A 20211-nucleotide genomic window follows, 5' to 3' on the forward strand; every position below is an offset into this window, starting at 1 on the left:
GGTTGGTGGTCTGTTGTCTTGACCATCCAAAACACATCAATGATGTTTGGAGTATTGAACTGTTGTTGAAACTGATGTTAAAATAATGACTAAATGAGGTATGGATAATGACATTGTGTCTCAATATTTCCACAGCAAGAGAGCTGGAGAGGAGATAACAAGGTCTTTTCACTTCTTATTTTGTCTGGCTGTGATTTGTTCACTATGCTGCTGGTGTCCTCTGGATAGTTAGTGTTTGTGAGGACTCTGGTTCACTTTGCTGCTGGTGTCCTCTGGATATTAAGTGTTGGTTTGCTCAACCGTTTCTTAGAAGGGAATTTAACGACTGCAAAAACCACAATGTAATTTCCCAGTGCATCCGTTAATCTTTTACTCTGGACTTTTTGAACTGGGAACCCGTTGGCTGTAGAGCAGGAGTGGGGCTTTATTCTGGTCAAAGCTCCAGTCTCGACTGAGGGTAAATGATTACAGTGTCAGGGAAGATACTTTTCCACCATGTAAGAGTTTGCTCAACTACATATTTATATGGAGAGGGACTTTCCAATCTAGGACAAAAAACAAACAACAAAGCATTGCCCATAAGGGAGGGAGGGAGGGAGGGGGTGTGTGTGTGTGTGTGTGTGTGTGTGTGTGTGTGTGTGTGTGTGTGTGTGTGTGTGTGTGTGTGTGTGTGTGTGTGTGTGTGTGTGTGTGTGTGTGTGTGTGTGTGTGTGTGTGTGTGTGTGTGTGTGTGTGTCGCTCCTCTTATCGCCCATGCCACACAGCCTTTCAACTCCATCAAAGCACCTTCGGCTACAAACAAATACCTTCCTCCACTCAAAGAAATGCCGTCCGGGATGTAACTTGACAATGAATACAGGTTGCTGGTAAAATTCTGGTTTGGGTAGCGTTTGAGCCTTTGTTAAGGAGAGAAGTCATTGTCCCTGTGACGGTCTGCATGTTCATGAAGTCACCAGACGGCTGAATCTGAGCACTAACTGTAAATCCTCCCGATGTCGGCTGATCAGGGCCGCAGAGTTGATTCTAGTGTTGATCTGTTATTCTTGTTTCTTTTACGTGGCTGGAGTCAAACGAGAGCGTAATATTAGTATCAACAGCAGCTCTGTTTATTAATGGCTAGCTAGGGCTGTCTTAGTGCTCTCCTATGTAACCATGTCATTAAGCATGACTCACTAGCCAAGGGACGCTATGGCTGTTCCTTCCCAGGGAGGATTTAAGAAAGTTCTGCATTCTTTCCAGCAATGGGGTCATAGTTCTGACGTAAGCGTTTAAAGAGGCACACAAGCTCTGATTTCACGCTGAACACACAGGCTTATGGCATTCTCTTTCTCTCAAACACGCACCCCAACACCTGCACACATAAACATACACACACACTCACGCACACACGCACGCATGCACTTCTCTTGTAACCATGTTTTGTGTGAGCATGATGAGCAGAGAGGACACAACCGACTGAAACGGATGTGCTGCTTCACTCTCTCCACAGTCCTAAAAACATGATTATCCATTTTTCAATTCAATTCTAAAAAGCTTTATTGGCATGAGAAATATACATTTGCATCGCCAAAGCAGGTGAACAATAAAATAAACAGCGTTATAAAATGAAAAGTAAAAAGTCTGATATTATCTCCAGGCTCTAGCTGAGGAGTTTGGAAGCTTCTGTATACAGCTCGCTGTTAAAGGTATGTATTACTAATGCACAAAATGCATCCATACACTGGCTACCAGAATGCATGTTTTGTGGTAAAAGCTTGGTTAAGAACAGTCAGCATATGGTAGTTTGTGGAGGGTTGTGCAGGTTGGGTCTTCGCCTTAATAGTGCAGGATTATCAGTGATCAGACATGTTAGTGCCTCCGGGTGCGTATTCCTTTGGTCTGAGCGCGTGTTTGTGGCTTCTGGCTTGCCTGCTAATCCAGCTGTTGCCATGGCAGGCACCTAGCATGACTCCTGGACTAGTCTGTACAGAGAACAGCTCAGGCACTAAGGCCTCCACAGTACACAATGTCGGTTCAAAACGGCAGATCTGTCCACAAGCCCCTGGAAGCCTGGTTCATGTCAATACAATTTCCTGTCCTACGGTGGCAAGGCGCTTATAGCTAACAGCACACGATCAACCAATGTTAACGGTGGTGTTGTAGTTGTTTTAGTTTTTTTCGTTCTTGTCCGACCAAACCAGCGTAGCTCGCAGTGGAACAGAGCCCTTCTCTTCATTGGCCGTTGTAGCTCTGACTCCAGCTCCTCGATCAAAGTACATGGTGAAGAGCCCCCTACTGGCGATGCATGCCACTTACCAATATGTCTGTAACAACAACCTTTAATGTAGATATTGTGGAAACTCTGTTCATGTGTATCTAGGATAACAAACGGTTGCCTTGCATCTGGGGAGTTTTGCTCCATTCCGTTGTCTTACATTTTCTCTTTGTCTCCTCATTTCAATGGTAGGTGACGGTTTGGTTTGGAAAGGAGGTGTTTGGAACATTAAATCATAACCTCAGACCCTTCAGAGAAAAACAGGTGTCTGGTATCAGCTATCGGGTCGGAAACGATGTGTGATTGCTGTCTGTGTTCAACTCCACACTACTATGGCTGACAGGTTTGTCACACAGACAGCTGCCTTCCACAATGGTTTCCCTGTACCTAGAAATGATACACTTTCCTAAAACACACCACTTTGTGTTTGAACACAAGCCAGTGAGTGTGGCAAAGGGATTTACTTATTTCCGTTATACCGTACACAAGTCAGCCATTCCCAATGGAAACTGATTATTTTTCTTACGTTTAAGGTCATTTAATTTCCAGACCGACCAGAAAAAGATTTTTTTTCCACTTATGTCGATTGAGTAAGATTCTTGCCAACCAATAGGCAGAGCGATGGGTGGGGGATAGGTCATGAGGCCTGTTGTCGTCACCGCATTCTGCTGAACACTCGTCATGCAGCCTAGACATACTCCACGTCACAACTTGCATCAAACCCAGGAGTCACTGTGATGCTCATGCCGGTCTGCTCATTTGGGTCTTCATGATGTTGCGACTGTTGACCATGATGTCAACAACCCAGAGAAACGTTGAAACTTCTTTTTACGGCTTCCTGTATTTACAACTCAGTTTTTCTAGTTGCTTTGAGGTGCTGTTCGCTGTAATTTACCACTGTAATATCTGTACACCGGATGTCCTCCATTTTGATGTGTTTGTATCCATGTTGTCACTGCTCTAAAAGGGGTTAAGGACGAGTTGTACGCACATAAGTACAGACAATGTGAGTGTGCCACCCAGAAGATACTGGGAGCCTACTAGTGGGGTAGGATTAACGCTCATCCTTTGTTCCTCTGGGGCTGTTTTATCAGAGCTATAAAATCTACGGCTCCTGTGAACTTCCTCCCTCCAAACCACCACTCATCCCCCTCCAGTGACAAGTGCCTCAACCCTCGACCGAGGGAACATGTCCAGTAGAAAGTCATAAGGGGGACCCGCCCCCTTTAGGGCGGTCGAACAGCTGAAACTCTGCCACTTTTTCAATTATTGTCTTGGAGAGGTTTCTGGAATAATGCGCTGGCCTGAAACACAACGTCTTGAGTTTTTTCTGGAGCTTTCGTTCTCTGAAGTAACTTTGCGGGCGGTGGAATCTGTTCAGTGATTGCTGAGGGGTGTGTGCTATAAATAACTTGTTGATAGCCAGCCAGCCGGCCAGTCTAGCGCCAGCGGACGAGACTCATGCAGGGAGAGCAGCTATGGAGCAGCGGAGCGCTAATAACACCAGTCCAGCCCGTCTTAAGCCCTTCCGAGTACAGTGAGCAACATGCGGCTGTTTGACTGGTGTGTAATGTCAGTCATCTTGAACATACCCATTCATCAGTTCACCCCCCCCCCCCAACATGTAGCGTGACCCGGTTTTTGCATCTGAAAACTCTTGCTATGTTGTATTGCTGTGCATCTGCACATAGTTTTAAACGATAGCCAGTAATACCAATGTCCCAGTCAACGAATGCACATGGAGCCACACTAAATAGTTTGTAGTTCTCCTGTAGGCAGGAGTTGTGAGTCTGCCATATCCCACCCCCCTGTATACTGGGTGACCCCAAGGTTGGGGAACTGTGATGAGGCCTAGTACCTTAACAAATCAAATGGTTATTCTCTCAAAGTTTAGAAATGTAGATGTTCAAATAAATAGACCTAATTTCCTGAAGATTTTCCAAACTGTCCCAAACCCTTCCCATGGTAGGCTGAGGAATCAGACGTTCGCTCCGAGACTGAAGCAGCCAGCAGCTGGAGACTGTCAGAGAATCACGGCTGATCAAACACGGGCTGTCCCACATGCTATGGCCAATGTGGGCGCTATTATTCTAAGCTTCTGATAAATGCTCTAGACTTCAAGGCACGCGCATCTTGAAGAGTGTATGGCTAATTTGATAATATTTAGCCTTCAAGCTGAAGTGGTGCACTGAACCCTCTGCAAGTGTGTGGTTGATGCCAGTATTGTTATTACTTACTCACTCACTCACTTTGTATTTATCCTGTACAGTTGTATTTGTATTTTCTCCTATTTCAACAATGCAAAGGCAAAAATCCTAAAATAGTAGTGATGGCAGCAATGTTTTGTTTATCCTACACGTTTTAGTCTCAATGAACCAGGGGCTTTGACTACCGTCCTCGCTTTATGACCACGATACAACGTCTCCCCTCTCTCTAGGTCTAGGCTAGGTAGGTTTTATATGGACCGCCCCTCAGACCCCAGCCCCGGAAACAATAGACCCCCTTTACGAGAAGACCCTGATGGTTTCCACAGCTCGTATATCAGCGCATACAGTGGCACTGGGGCCGGCGGGAGAACGTGGAGGGCCACTGTTTGTGTAACGGAACACCACCCGCTCTTCACAGCCACTAAAGCTTCCTTTGTAAACATGGTTCTGTTGATGTTACGCCATTACTGATTGCAGATGGTTTGTAATTCCCCCAAAGGCCACATAAGTCCTGCCTTCCTGTCTGTGAGCTTGTTAGTGCAGCAGAGACAAACAAACATCTCCAAAAGAACGACCTAGTGTGTGTGTGTGTGTGTGTGTGTGTGTGTGTGTGTGTGTGTGTGTGTGTGTGTGTGTGTGTGTGTGTGTGTGTGTGTGTGTGTGTGTGTGTGTGTGTGTGTGTGTGTGTGTGTGTGTGTGTGTGTGTGTGTGTTTTAAACCGCACAGCCATGCTCACGTCCCTAATTAAAAAGTTGCCTGGTTCTGCCACTACTACATTCTGTGAATCTGAATGCTGACTGAGGCATTATGGGTAGGCGACACTGTAATTAATTACCAGGACTCCCCTTCTTCTCTGTTCTGAAGCGCCGGGCCGTAAAACCCTCCCCCGCCTGCTTCAGAACGTCCATCGGTGAGAAGGTAGTGGTTGAAAGAGCAGCGATAAAGGATGACACCAAAATATGTATATATATATACTATATATATATCTGCACACAAATTGCTCGCTCTGTCTCTGTCTGTCTGTCTGTCTGTCTGTCTGTCTGTCTGTCTGTCTGTCTGTCTGTCTGTCTGTCTGTCTGTCTGTCTGTCTGTCTGTCTGTCTGTCTGTCTGTCTGTCTGTCTGTCTGTCTGTCTGTCTGTCTGTCTGTGTCTCTCTCTGTCTGTCTGTCTGTCTGTGTCTCTGTCTGTGTGTGTTGTGGCGTATTATCATTAGTCACATTCCATCAGTTCTCAGCGATCACTGAGGCTTGCAAGCACTTGTTTGCTGCACATTTCCCTCGCCTGTTCCCCCCCCCCCCCCCCCCCCCTCTCGTTCTCTCTACAGCCCCTTCTCTCTATTGTTCTCTGGTGCCCCCATTTCTTTCCTTTCTGTCCCCAGCTCAGCCCTCTGAGCGGAGCTCTCCTCCCCTCTGCAGCCCCAGTGCTGCTGGTTCTGAGCCCGCTGGAGGAGTGGAGGCTGGCTGCTGCGTGGTAGCGGCTGCTGTGGTCAGCACGTCAGCAGGCCGTGAGACTCGCATGATGGAACACTGCTTAGTGCTATCCACAACTTCTGTCCAGCTTCTGTTGCACCGGCTGGTTTGACGTCCTGCCATCACAATATTACGAATGAAAATTCATTCTTGTGGGTCTAAAATATATTTAGCAATATTGAATATTCTGAAAATGGCAAGGAAAAGGTTTTGCTTACATTGTAATATAAGTTCAATAGGTCTGAAGTTACAAGGGCCTTTATATGTGAGCTGAGGTCGTGATCTACAATCGTAGGAGCTAAATTGTGATGCAAAGACCAACCATTTCCTATGGTTGGACACATCTTTCCATATAAATTCATTAACCGTACAAACACTTCCAGTGTAACCGAAAACATAGGCCCGCGTGAAGTGATGGGGCGTGAACTAAAACTAAATGGAGATGAACTTTCATCCGGAGACTAAATGTGATTTCCCAAACAGGAGAATTGAATCATCGGTCCATTCTCTTGTTCTCATGTGTCTGAGCACACTGAATGAGTGTGAGTGTGATTGGATTACTCACTGCTTGAATGGGGAACCCTTCTTCTACCAAACCAGCCTCTGTCGGCATGCCTTTACCATGGAACCCGTTTCAACGAAGATCAGAACAAGGGGGCTTGTCTTGAAAGAATTAAGTTTAATGTAGTAGCTTAAGTCATCTTGTCCCCTTACTACAAGGTGGTGCTTGCCGCTAGTCCTGCTCAAAGGCAGAGTCATGGAACCGTGGGATGTATGTGAGGTAAAGCTTTACAAAGGAAAGCCCCTCAATGAGGAAATGTAAGGCCAGAACAATGAAATATTACTTCTGCTACAAACCACTTGGTCCAACATAAAAGTGCACACTAGGCCACTATTCTCCCAGCAGGCCCATATAGGAACGTAGGGGCATTGGGGCGTTGAGGGAGCCCAGGGTCAGTTTGGGGGATTCCCTTGATGAATCAGAACACGTGTGGTTTAACTGTCCTCCACTGGCGAGCAGCCATCCTGTCAGCCATCTGCCGGAGAGTTCCTCTCCATCGACCCGCTCACCAGTCTCCAGAAGCTCACACGCTCGCATGTCTGCTAGACAAACCCAAGACATGGCGTTCATATGTAGCTTGCGGTGCGCGCCGCGAACCGGCGGCCCACAGCTAGCATTAAGAATACTACAGAGAGGATCCCGAATTAGTTGTGCATTGATCTGCTATTGAGCGGAACCGTGGCGGTCTGGAAGCAGTCTGAGAGAGAGGGGGGGGGTGGCTCATTTAATAATGCAGATGAATGCTGGTGCTTCTGCTCTGGTAAATGTTTTCTTATCCCACTCACACTCTCTGGTTGGCCGTCCCTCGCGGGGGTCCAGAGCCTGGGGGCTGGTTCCCACAGTGTTTAGAGCTCTAAACTCTGCCGGGGGGGGGGGGGGGGGGCAGTGCAGTCGGGACCGTCTTCAGGGAGAAGGAGCCAGCGGCCTCCTCTCCTCTCCTCTCCTCCCTCCCTTCTGGAATTCCAGCCGTGACCCCCCTGAGAGCCGCTGTCCGCGGGCCGGACCAGGACCGGCCGCTGCGTCTGAGGCGTTATTTACGGGCTTTCATTAGAGACGATGCACATGTGTTGCTATGGCGATAGAAGGGCATGACAGTTTAATTCTGTCAACAACTCATTTGAAATTAAATGAATTCCTCCAGGTATGTGCCATGTCAGCAAACACTACATTAACTATGTTTTATGGATGAGAGGTACTTTTGTTTATTTGTTCAATATATGTAATATAGTTTCTGTTTCATTTGCATTCCTTTAAATGTTGGTCATTTATGGTTTATATAGTAATCCGCCTCTCGGAGTACGACCACCACTTTGTGGCGCCCTTCGCCCCGCCACGTCTACTTCCTGTTCTGCCGGCGGGACCTCTGGTGTCCTTTTGTAATTATAGTTCAGTTGAGTTATATCCAAAACAGAAAACACCTAAGGAAGAGCATCCATTAATTGATGATTTGATTCATTCCTACAGAATAAATTCCTTTTCAATGAGGTCACCCTGCATCCTCCCGTGGTTGAGGAGTGGAACTCAACCTTCTATTTAATATAAATCTTGGATGCCATGCAAGCAGAAATGAGACGGATAAACGGGTAATAGAAGGAGGGAAAGGGTAGAGGGAGGATAATTTAGCGCAAGCCACAAGGAGGTATCCATTACTGTATGCAGACAGACGTGTAGATGCGCTCCAGAGCATATGGCTGACGGGGGCTTGCAGGACCAGAGCTCTCCACACCCCTACTTCAGTCTCCGCCAGTGCCTGAACACAAATTATTTAATTCTTTGTCTCCTAGCAATGTAGGAGGTTCATATGCCGTCTGTGTGTGTGCCTGAGGGGGGGTGCCCCTCTTTGACTGACATTGATTGCGTGGTTTTTTTGTCAAAGGACTCACTATCCATAAAAGAGCCAGCGGCAAGCCTGGGAATTCTGATGGAAATGTAACTAGGAAGAGCATTCCCACCGGCTTTGACAACTAATAACAAGGAGATCCACCATTATTTGTAGCGCTAGGCAGCATGTTTGATAGATAGTAAGATACATCAAACATACCTCATACATGAAATATGTTTGTAAAGCAATACATCAACACCTTTAACTTATTGTCGTTATGTGGTTTTCCTATTCAAGCTAGTGGGACTCTTCCTCACTTCCACCATCTTATGCTATGTGACCTCATATCACCGCCTGGATGATATGAAATCACAAGACGACTGCATGCCAACACAACATTTAAAATATAGGGCCCTGCACCGCATCCTCACCCCTCTCTCCCCCATGTGGGTCTGTGTTCTGACCCCTCTCTCCCCCATGTGGGTCTGTGTTCTGAGTGACCCCTCTCTACCCCATGTGGGTCTGTGTTCTTACCCCTCTCTCCCCCATGTGGGTCTGTGTTCCCTTCTGACCCCTCTCTCCCCCATGTGGGTCTGTGTTCTTACCCCTCTCTCCCCCATGTGGGTCTTTGTTCTGACCCCTCTCTCCCCCATGTGGGTCTGTGTTCTGACCCCTCTCTCCCCCATGTGGGTCTGTGTTCTGACCCCTCTCTCTCCCATGTTTCACAGGTCGTCTTGGGAAGGAGTTGTTAGTTTCTTCAGCGTCTCTTGTTGTTTTTATTCCTGTGCCTGCTGGGCTGCTGGAGGAGACATGACCCCATAACACAGCGTTGGAAACAAATGGTGAGCAAACACATCTGTCAGCGCCCATCGGCATATTTGACTCTATCGTTGGTCCAGATCCAAGCTCTAAATACTCAGTGATGGTTTTAATGGTTCATAGCGTGAATGACCTGACGGTTAGCCCCCAGAGGTGAGGGCCGCTGACTCCCTTCAGTGATCGGGTGGGGGCCCGGGCTGACGTGTGTCCTCTCTGACCCCTCCAGCTCTGTGGGGATGGTGCAGCGCACCGCGGGGGCCCTAGGCCCGCTCTCAGTGCTGCTGCTGGCCGCCATGGTGGCCTCCGCCCTCACCCCGCCCCCCTACCCCTCCTTCAGCCGCAACGACACGCTCTTTGAGCACCTGGCGCTGCACCCGGACCCCTCCGTGGGCCGGGTGTACGTCGGGGGGCGGGACCGCCTCTACCAGCTGGACCGCGCCCTGGCGCTGGAGCTGCAGGACGACACGGGGCCCGTGACGGACAGCCGCGAGTGCCTGCCCCCCGTCACCCAGGGCAACTGCCCCCAGGCGCGGCTCACCCCCAACCACAACAAGCTGCTGCTGGTGGACCCCTACTCCATGGAGCTGATCGCCTGCGGCAGCGTCAACCAGGGCATCTGCCAGAAGCGCAGCCTGGTCAACGTCTCCGCAGTGCTGTTCTCGGCCCAGCGGCCCGTGGACACGCAGTACGTGGCGGCCAACGACCCCGAGGTCAGCACGGTGGGGCTGGTGGTGCGCTCCCGGCCCGAGCGCCAGCCCGTGCTGTACGTGGGGCGCGGCTACACCAGCAGCCACCCGCCCATCTCCACGCGCAACCTGCAGCAGGAGCCCGTCTTCTCCTACGAGGAGACGGCCAAGCTGGCGGTGGCGGGCCGCCTCTCGGAGTACGACCACCACTTCGTGGCGTCCTTCGCCCGCCGCCGCCACGTCTACTTCCTGTTCTACCGGCGGGACCTCAAGTCGCTGTCGCGCGAGTACCGCAGCTACGTGTCCCGCGTGTGCCTGGACGACCAGGCCTACTACTCCTACGTGGAGGTGCCCCTGACCTGCCGCTCCGGCGCGGGGAAGGTGTACAACCTGCTGCAGGCGGTGCGGCTGGGGGGGGCGGAGCGAGGCTCGGAGGTGCTGCTGGGCGTGTTCTCCACGCGGCTGGCCTCGTCGGCGCAGCCCAGCGACGACTCGGCGCTCTGCACCTTCCGGCTGGACGAGCTGGAGCGCCGGATCAACGCCACGCGGGACCTGTGCTACACACAGTCGGGCCGGGAGGCCGGGGGCGACGCCGACGCCGCCTACATCGAGTACGACGTCAAGTCCAACTGCGCCAACCTGCCCGAGGTGAGAGGGGCGTCTCCTGGGGGCTATGTCTGGTTTGGTTCTGGATGAATGATGCCAACAGTCAGAATCCAGAGAGCATTCAATGGTGTGTATTGGAATGTAGATGTTGGGATTTAGCTTTAGAACAAATATTGTCTATCTCGATAGCTAGCAATGACATTTTCCGTCCAAACGTCCCTTTTGCAATCATAATGGGATTGGAGGGAATCCCCTCAAACACAATTGCAGGTGTGTTGGTGTATGTTGAGAGCAGCATGCTCTGTTTCTGTCTAGTGTGTCATCTGGGGTCAAACAGCAAACCTCCACGGACACGCGCTCAATAGTACTTAAGCTTGGTTTGGGTAAGGAATAGAAATAGATGAATAGCACAACAGGAAGGATAATGTCACGCAAGCACGCTGTTTAAAGGTCCCTCATTATCCAGCGAGCCGTTGGGCCGGGTGAATACAGGCCAGGGGTGGGAGCAGCCAGAGGAGTTAGTGGTAGAGTTAATACTTGGCTTCCTGTCTTGGTTATGGTTCTAGACTGGCCATCATGAGCTGCATTTGTTGCACACACTGTTCCTTCGATACAGGTGATGTTTTATCAGAACCTACATTTAGCTCTTGTGAGGGTTAGTGGTGACAACATTAGCGTTCCAGCAGACTTTACTTCAGAGCCCAGGCCAGCTGCTTCCACCAAGGCACCAGCCGGCCCCAGGGAGGCCTCTTACAGGAGCCTCAACACTGGAATTCTGGGTTCATTGCCTCAACCTTCCTATCGCTAACCTCAAGACCAGTTGGCCCCCAGTTTCAAACGCTCTCTTGAAAACATAAATCTTGCAGAACAAAAGACAACACTCCCTGTTCCAGCGTGTAACCAAACTGTAAAGCAAAGCGCTGTAGCAGCCCGGGCCCCACGCCCAGGGGGCGGCGGTTCCTCCAGTATTTTGACCCCCTCCTTCAGCCTTTCCACACACACACACACACACACACACACACTGGGCATAACTTTTACAAATCTCACCTTCCGTAATAATAAGTTCTGTTTTCTCCTCCAAGCTCTTATAACTCCTGGTTCTCCCCCACCGGCTCACAGAACACGCTGGAGGCCTACCCCTGCGGCTCGGACCACACCCCGAGCCCCATGGCCAGCCGCACGCCCGTGGTGGCGGAGACCATCCTGCACAGCCCGTCGGCGAGGCTCACCGCCGTGGCCGTCAGCGTCAGGGACGACCACACCATCGCCTTCCTCGGGGACTCCAAGGGCAACCTGCACAAGGTACGGGCTAGAGACCTGCACAGGGTACAGGCTAGTGACCTGCACAAGGTACGGGCTAGAGACCTGCACAGGGTACGTGCTAGAGACCTGCACAGGGTACAGGCTAGTGACCTGCACAAGGTACGGGCTAGAGACCTGCACAGGGTACGGGCTAGAGACCTGCACAGGGTACGGGCTAGAGACCTGCACAGGGTACGGGCTAGAGACCTGCACAGGGTACGGGCTAGAGACCTGCACAGGGTACAGGCTAGAGACCTGCACAGGGTACAGGCTAGAGACCTGCACAGGGTACAGGCTAGAGACCTGCACAGGGTACAGGCTAGAGACCTGCACATGTATGTATGTATGCATGTATGTATGTATGTATTTATTCTATACATACATACATACATACATACATACATACATACATACATACATACATACATACATACATACATACATACATACATAAGATCAAAATCCAATCCCATCCATCACTGCCCAATTCTGGGATGAACTAGTAAAACATGCAAACTTGTGCTTGGTATACAAAGTGTGGAGGAGAGGTTACTGACTAGTGCCTTTAGCCAGCCTGGCCAAAGGCAGAGAGTAGAATAGAAAATTGAATCAGACAACACTTCTAGATCTTTCTATCACCAATTAAAACGATTGATGATTAATCCATACACACGTCAGCACTAAGCTCTTTCTGCTGCCGCTTGCTATGTCCTGCTTGTTGCAGTGAAGTCCTGTTTGTACACGTGTCTCTCTGCATACGTTTGTCTGAACGTATGTTTGTGTGCAATGTTGTTCTTTTTTGTATTTTGTCCCTGCGTGTCCAGGTGTGATGTCTTGTAGGAAGCCTTTCGAAGCATGGTCAGGGTCAAGGTTGGGGTGAAATAGCCTATTGAGGCCTCATCTATTTAGTTATCCTTTTAATAGGAAGCAGTACCAATGGCATGGCCTTATTGTTGCCATCAGGATGGTCCCATGACGGCCCCTGCTCTGTGCCATCCGTCCCAGAGTAACAATGTAGCTGCTACCATCGCATCCACCATGGACTGCCCCCATGGCCCGACACGGAGAGAACAGCCCTGAGAAGGTCCTAACGCTGCAGTCATGAGAGGGACAGAGGGGGGGTGTTGTGGCTGCGAGGGAAGGTGGGTCCCAAACGGAGCAGAGCAGAGGTCACTGTAGGGTCGTGTGAATACGATGCGTTTCATTCAGGGTCAGAGAGGAGACCAGAGGAATGTCCTGTTGGCATGCTGTGCAGCATGAAGGCCTGAAGTGTGTCGTTTAGGGGGACCACTGTCAACTCCTGCCTCTGGTTCCATGGGCTTGGTCTACTGGAGCACGTCCAGACGTTGGCGCTGAAATCCTGAGGCATGCTTCTACGCATGGAGCAGCAGCGGCACAGAAAAGGCCCCAGATACTCTGTTGGTCAGTGGATCTGCTCACCTGATCATCGGACAAAAGGCTGCACTGGATCAGTAGGTTGCCGGTTTGGTCCCCTTGTGGTGGGGTTCCTGGTCAAGACACCTAGTCCTAACTGCTCCCGACGAGCTGGCTGTCCTCTTGCATAACCCCAACACCATTGTCTGTCTATGTGTATAAATAATTTAATGTGAGAAAATGATTTCGAAGGCCTGTGAAATTAAAAAATTAAACCAAAGAGGTGGGGAGATAATCTAGACAACATCCACCTATCTATTATGTCAGCAGACATATATTGGCCTCTAGGGAACTTCGTTCACAGCTTGTGGGCAGACTCACAGACAGTTGGCCCTTTGTGGCTGTTTTCTCAATGGCTGCCTGCGGGCTAGACCTCGGCAACAGCAGTAGAATGGGCACAATGACAGCCATTAACCGTGTTTCAGACGTTTCGTAACCACATTGCCTGCATCGCTGCTGGCCACGGGCAGGCATTATGAAAAGCAACAGTGTTGGCTCCTTGATACATGCGGTCCTCATCGCTGTACTGTTTTCACGAGCAGCCCTAAATAGGGTGTTCTTTCATGGAGTCATGACACCGGAGGCTGTATGCGCTGGTGGCACTGGCTTATTGACAGTGAGGATGACGCTGATTGTCAGCTCTTTGACACAAGAAGACGGGGTCAATTCATTACCACGGCATTGGTGGCAAAACATCAATATTCTGGGAATGTCAGGGTCTATGATTGAAAATAAAGACGTCCAACCCCATTCACCCAAGAATAGCAATAGTGTTTGGATAATCTTTTCAACGTTTATATTGTCGAGTTCAGCTGGTGAATGTGGTTGTGGGAAAACAGAGGATGGTTGTGTTTTGACTCCTAGATAACATCTCTTTCTATATCAACTATTTCTCTAACTCTGCTGTGGTTTCCGACCCTCCCCTCTCTGTTTCTCTTCCTGGTCAGGATGTGATGTTATAAAAAGCTGGTCGTGCTCCACACGGTTCCCCACATATCTTGGTAGATACTACTGTATTTTCTTTCCTCTAGGTCTTCACACAAACCATCGGTGTGGCCAAAAGCTGGCAAATATTTAGCATTCAGCACACACGGGATGCTCCTAGAATCACCTGAACCGTTCCTTGCAATGCAGTGGAAATCTGATAACGGAATGAAATTTAAATTTCATTCTCAAATGTATTACAACAAATAGCCAGTGAGCAGGTGTTGTATCTTGGCTCATCCTAGATTGTCTTGGTTGCTCAGAGATTTTTTGTTTTAGTTTTCGTGCGATAGACAAATATGCCAGACACACTGCCCCTCAATCTAACAATAACATTAATACTAGTATTATAGCGCTCTGAGCCAATACCCCACACAATACCCCACAACACAACCCATCACAACAAGGCGCCTTTTCCTTAGGTTGATTGCAAGTGAATCCCTATTGATTGACATAACTGCGAGTTGTGCACACATGAGGAGGAGGATGAAGATGATGTTGATGATGATGAGACTGCTGTTCTCCAGGTGTACCTGGGACCCAACGGCGAGGTGGAGGAGTACGCTGTGGTCCCCGTTCAGCCCAACACCCCCATCAGCTCAGACCTCATTCTGGACCAGAAGGAGGAGCACCTCTTCATTATGACCTCCACCATGGTGCACACTCGCACACACTCGCACCCACACATACACTATCAAATGGTCACACACACACACACACACACACACACACACACACACACACACACACACACACACACACACACACACACACACACACACACACACACACACCTTAACACAGGACCACAAACTCTAACATGAGATGGCCCTTATGTTTCCCAGCTCCAGAAGAGGCCTGTAGCTGAGTGCCACAAACACACAGACTGTGATTCCTGCCTGCAGGGCCATGACCCGTACTGTGGCTGGTGTGTTCTGGAGGGCAGGTGAGTTCAGTTTACTGTCTCAGTCATGCTGTGGTGAACCAGGGTTTCGCAATTGCTGTTTCCGGATGGAAATCGGTGCCAGGTCCATGGATTTGTGATCCAGACTGTGGCAAGTGATCACTTGTGGCTGTCTAGAACCCAAAGCAGCAATAGACCTTCACATCGTAGTCTGATAAACACTGTCAGCGTGACACTAATCATGGGTCTGCCACTTGAATGTTGCAGGGCCCGGGTAGAAGCCTAAGCTAGTGGAGGTTAGTCCACTACCGGGGCCCGGCTACAGAGAGGAAGCAGTCCCCTAATGGGCGTCATGGGGGACACTGTGGTTATCCAGCCATGACACGTCAGTGAGAAGGGTCTAACGTGTGTTTTGACTTGTAGTGTTGAGTCAGTCTGCAAATACATTTACAAATTGAAGGCGGTCATTTTATTATCACACCTTCTCGTGCTTGAAAGAAAAAGACATTGCAACTAATTTAAGCACTTTTATTCTGATGCCATAAGGACCAGGTTGAAGGGACAGGTGATGGGGGCTAGTGTATTTCCAGCACTTTATTGACGACAGAGCTCGCTGCAGAATGGATTCACTCGGCAGTCTGCATTACTAGAATCTCGTCACAGTCGGGGTCTTGAACTGTGCGTGCAGAGATCAGCGACTATTTCAAATGGTTTCATCAAATGAAAAAGAGCCAAAAGGGTATAAAAGGTTATACATGGGAAATGTATCCACAAGGGAAGCTTACTTAGGCCTGTAATGAGCCGCGGAAACACCCTCAATTTAATGTATATCACGTATTTATTTTGCGTGCAGTGTATTTCAAACCTAGCAAAAGTGGCGTTTGTCTTGCATTCGTCAGAGAACATAAGCAACTAGCGAGGAGGAAGATGAGGGTTCCATGCCTGACTCAGGTGTGACTGGGATTTACAATAAAGTAGCGTCGGAAACTCGTCCCTAAACCCACCGCGTTTGCCCATGTGTCCCTGCAGCTGTGCGCTGCAGTCTCAGTGTAAACGCAGCAACAAGACGGGCCAGTGGCTGTGGAGCTTCGACATGGAGCAGCAGTGTCTGTCCGTGCAGGACCTGCACCCCTCCAACGTCAGCCGGGACCAGAGTCGCATGGTGAGCGCAGACACGCACACACAGAAGCACACGCACACGCAGACACGCACACAAACACACGCACACACAGACACGCACACACAGACAAGAACACCGAAGCGCTCCATCGCAAACACACAGTATAGTCTTTCTAGTGCAGAACTCTTATTTGACAGTGCGTGTGAATATGCATAGATATGGGTTTATAGGGTGATGCCTCAAGGATGTATTCTAATCCCACGCTTTCTTTGAGGTGTTATTATTGGCTAAAGAGCGCACAATAGTGAAAACAATAATTTGTCCCTGAACAAGACTCCCAGGCATGATGGCATCTGTGTGTATGAGCACAGCTTACTCCAAAGGGTTTCAACAGGTTACCAAAACCCACACTACAGCTCTGCCTTACACACACACACACACACACACACACACACACACACACACACACACACACACACACACACACACACACACACACACACACACACACACACACACACACACACACACTAGCCTTTACGATCTTATAGAGAAGATAAGAGTTGGAGCTCTGTCCCGGCCTGTCTCTGTCGCTCTGAATGGTCTGTTCACCACACCACTCTCTCCCGCCCTGCTAGATCGCCCTGTCGGTCCCGGGCCTCCCCGGCCTGGGGGAGGGCGAGGGCTACTCCTGCCTGTTCCAAGACGGGTCCAGCACTGCCGCCACCACCACCCCGACCGGCGTGACCTGCCGCTCCCCGGACCCCTCCAGGGTGCCCATGGTGCAGTCGGGCCAGGGTGGGTGAAGCCTCCGGGGCTTGATGGGCAGCACTGAACTCAAGGGACTTGGCTCGCTGTCTTGCATTTCCTTTTGTGTGTGTGTGTGTGTGTGTGTGTGTGTGTGTGTGTGTGTGTGTGTGTGTGTGTGTGTGTGTGTGTGTGTGTGTGTGTGTGTGTGTGTGTGTGTGTGTGTGTGTGTGTGTGTGTGTGTGTGTGTGTCCTTCGCAAGCACACAAGCAAACAACGCACCCTGCACACTAGGGCTGGGGGTAAACGATTATTTATTAAACGATTAATCGGGCGATTATTTCATCGATTAGTCGACTAATCTAATGACTAATTGGATGGTTATCTATTTCTGTTGCTCGATTAATAAAAACCATAATGTATCTCAAATAAATACCAAAAAATTCTTAATAATATACTTTATTTAACAACAGTTTGCACAGCAAAAAACCTTCTGCTTTACACAAAATAAAATAAATAAAATAGTTTCACCGTTATACAAAATGAAAGGCCAGCCGTGCTCAAATCTGCCAGTGTGAGTGTGGCCAGTCTGGCCAGGCCGGGCCAATTTGGCCACTTGGGAGAGGTGTGCTGCTACGGTACGGGCCGCTACGGTACAGATGCTAATGAGCCGACACGCGCAGTCGCGCACACGCACGGCTACGCAACCTGAGCTGGATGACGTGTAGTCCATGCGACGACCACGGACATAATAAAGGCGACGAGCCTTCTTTCCCATTAAACGGTAAACATATATCCAAATAAGCAACAGACTCAGCAAAGTGCGAACTGTGTTCTCTGTGTTGTTGTCCATTGTCCTCGAAAATCGTCGACGGAGAAATTTGACGTAGACGAATTTTTGACGTCGACACGTCGACATCATCGACGCGTCGCTACAGCTCTACTGCACACAGACAGCCAGTCTGCTCTCCAGCCCTAGTGTCGGCTAGTGAGCAGAAACAACAGTTCACTTCTAGGGGGGGTTGTTTATCACCTGCTCAGGGCACTTAATTGTTTTCGGTAAGTCAAAGTTGCGATGCAAGTAGATCAGTGGGCTCGGAAGAAATAATTAAGGCGTACATTTGTAAACATGGGAACACAAGTGCAGTCACGCAATGGTAATCCTAATAGGCCACGTCAGCAGGCAGGTCTCTGTGTCTCTCACTCTTTCTCTGTCTCTGTTTGTGTTTGTGTCTGTGTCTGTCTCTGTCTCTTTGTCCCTTTGTCTCAATCCATTTCCCTAATTGTGCTCTAATCTCTTTTATCTTTCCTTCTCTATCTCTCACACACACACACACACACACACACACACACCGACACACCGACACACCGACACACCGACACACACACACACACACACACACACACACACACACACACACACACACACACACACACACACACACACACACACACACACACACACACACACACACTGACACACACACACACACACACACACACACACACACACACAGGTCCTTGAGTGGCCTGTATACCGGCCTAGGTTAGCATTAGTCTTAGCATTAGCCTAGCAGGTGACAGACATACATCAGGTCGTGGGTATCAAAACACTATGCAGGAATAGTTTGCCACAGGAGAAGAGTTGTGTTGGTAAGCTTTAGCTGTGGGTTAGCTAAAGGCTAACAGGGGCACCTTGATGGTAAGCCTTTAATGTGTCTCTCTTCTGCGTCGTGTGTTTTTATTCCCGCTGTAGACTCCATCACGGTCACCTTGTCCGTCCGCTTCGGCGGCGTGAGCGTCACGCAGAGGGACTTCACCTTCTACGACTGCACGGCCGTCAAGCAGCTGTCAGGCAGCAAGCCGTGAGTACCTCCCCCACACCCTGAGTTACGGCCTTCTGTCTGCACAGCCCAGCCACCAGCTCCATCCAGCCTCTTTCCTCAACTCTGTCCTGCATCCGTCCTGCCTCTGTCTAGACCTCTGTCTAGACCTCTGTCCTGCCTCTGTCTAGACCTCTGTCCTGCCTCTGAGTAGACCTCTGTCCTGCCTCTGTCTAGACCTCTGTCCTGCCTCTGTCTAGACCTCTGTCCTGTCTCTGTCTAGACCTCTGTCCTGCCTCTGTCTAGACCTCTGTCTAGACCTCTGTCCTGCCTCTGTCTAGACCTCTGTCCTGCCTCTGTCTAGTCCTCTGTCCTGCCTCTGTCTAGTCCTCTGTCCTGCCTCTGTCTAGACCTCTGTCCTGCCTCTGTCTAGACCTCTGTCCTTCCTCTGTCTAGACCTCTGTCCTGCCTCTGTCTAGACCTCTGTCTAGACCTCTGTCCTGCCTCTGTCTAGACCTCTGTCTAGACCTCTGTCCTGCCTCTGTCTAGACCTCTGTCCTGCCTCTGTCTAGACCTCTGTCCTGCCTCTGTCTAGACCTCTGTTCTGCCTCTGTCTAGACCTCTGTCCTGCTCTGTCTAGACCTCTGTCCTGCCTCTGTCTAGACCTCTGTCCTGCCTCTGTCTAGACCTCTGTCCTGCCTCTGTCTAGACCTCTGTCCTGCCTCTGTCTACACCTCTGTCCTGCCTCTGTCTACACCTCTGTCCTGCCTCTGTCTACACCTCTGTCCTGCCTCTGTTTCTGACCGCCAGGGGATGGTTGCTATTGTTGGATTAATTCACAAGGCGTCAAACGTCCCATCTTCTCCCTCTCTATCGCGGTCTTTCCCACTCCGTCCAGTCAGTCAATTCCTCCTGTCTACATATCCCTCTAAAGGATACTCTGCTCCGAGATGTAATTATGGGAGTCTCTGTCGTCCTGTGTTTTAATCAACCTTGGCTCAACCTTTCCCTGCCTCCGCCCCCTCTTCCATGGCTCCTATGTATTTCCATGTGCTCCTTCTTTCCACTAGAACATTACTACTCTGCTGTGCCCACTGTATGACACTTCCAACCACTCCCTCTCCCCTAGGTGCCATGGTTGCGTGGAGAGTCGCTGGGGCTGCAACTGGTGCGTCCACCAGCACCTGTGCACATACAAGTCCAGCTGTGAGGAGGGTGTGGTCATCTACAACCAGCATGTGAGTGGAACCTGGTCGTTCGGCTGGTACTAGTAGACATATTTTTGGTGAATTGACGAGAGCATTTGAGTCCACGGTGGTGTTTTCATTGCCCTCATCGTTCCAGGATGTGCAGACATCAGTCCGAACAAAACACACCGTCAGGCACATGAATCCTCATCGGCAGTAACACCATGACGCTGGCTTATGTGTTATACAACGCTGCATTTTGAGTTGCATTTCCACCTTTGAGTT

General features: G+C 49.8%; 1 protein-coding gene across 5 annotated transcripts in view; it reads left to right on the forward strand.

The window, feature by feature from the left end:
* Positions 1–20211, forward strand: part of plxnb1b (plexin b1b) — a 68297-nt gene that overhangs the window by 29332 nt on the left and 18754 nt on the right. For all 5 annotated transcript variants that reach the window (XM_060068664.1, XM_060068665.1, XM_060068663.1 and 2 more), the window contains 9 exons: positions 9043–9156; positions 9360–10467; positions 11545–11727; positions 14673–14801; positions 14991–15091; positions 16079–16211; positions 16808–16967; positions 18673–18781; positions 19869–19977. In XM_060068664.1, coding sequence (XP_059924647.1) covers positions 9370–10467; positions 11545–11727; positions 14673–14801; positions 14991–15091; positions 16079–16211; positions 16808–16967; positions 18673–18781; positions 19869–19977 — 2022 coding nt within the window. In that variant the 5' untranslated portion in view covers positions 9043–9156; positions 9360–9369. The remainder of the gene's footprint in view (positions 1–9042; positions 9157–9359; positions 10468–11544; positions 11728–14672; positions 14802–14990; positions 15092–16078; positions 16212–16807; positions 16968–18672; positions 18782–19868; positions 19978–20211) is intronic.

This window comes from Gadus macrocephalus, chromosome 13 (genome assembly GCF_031168955.1).
Source record: "Gadus macrocephalus chromosome 13, ASM3116895v1".
Taxonomy (NCBI): domain Eukaryota; kingdom Metazoa; phylum Chordata; class Actinopteri; order Gadiformes; family Gadidae; genus Gadus; species Gadus macrocephalus.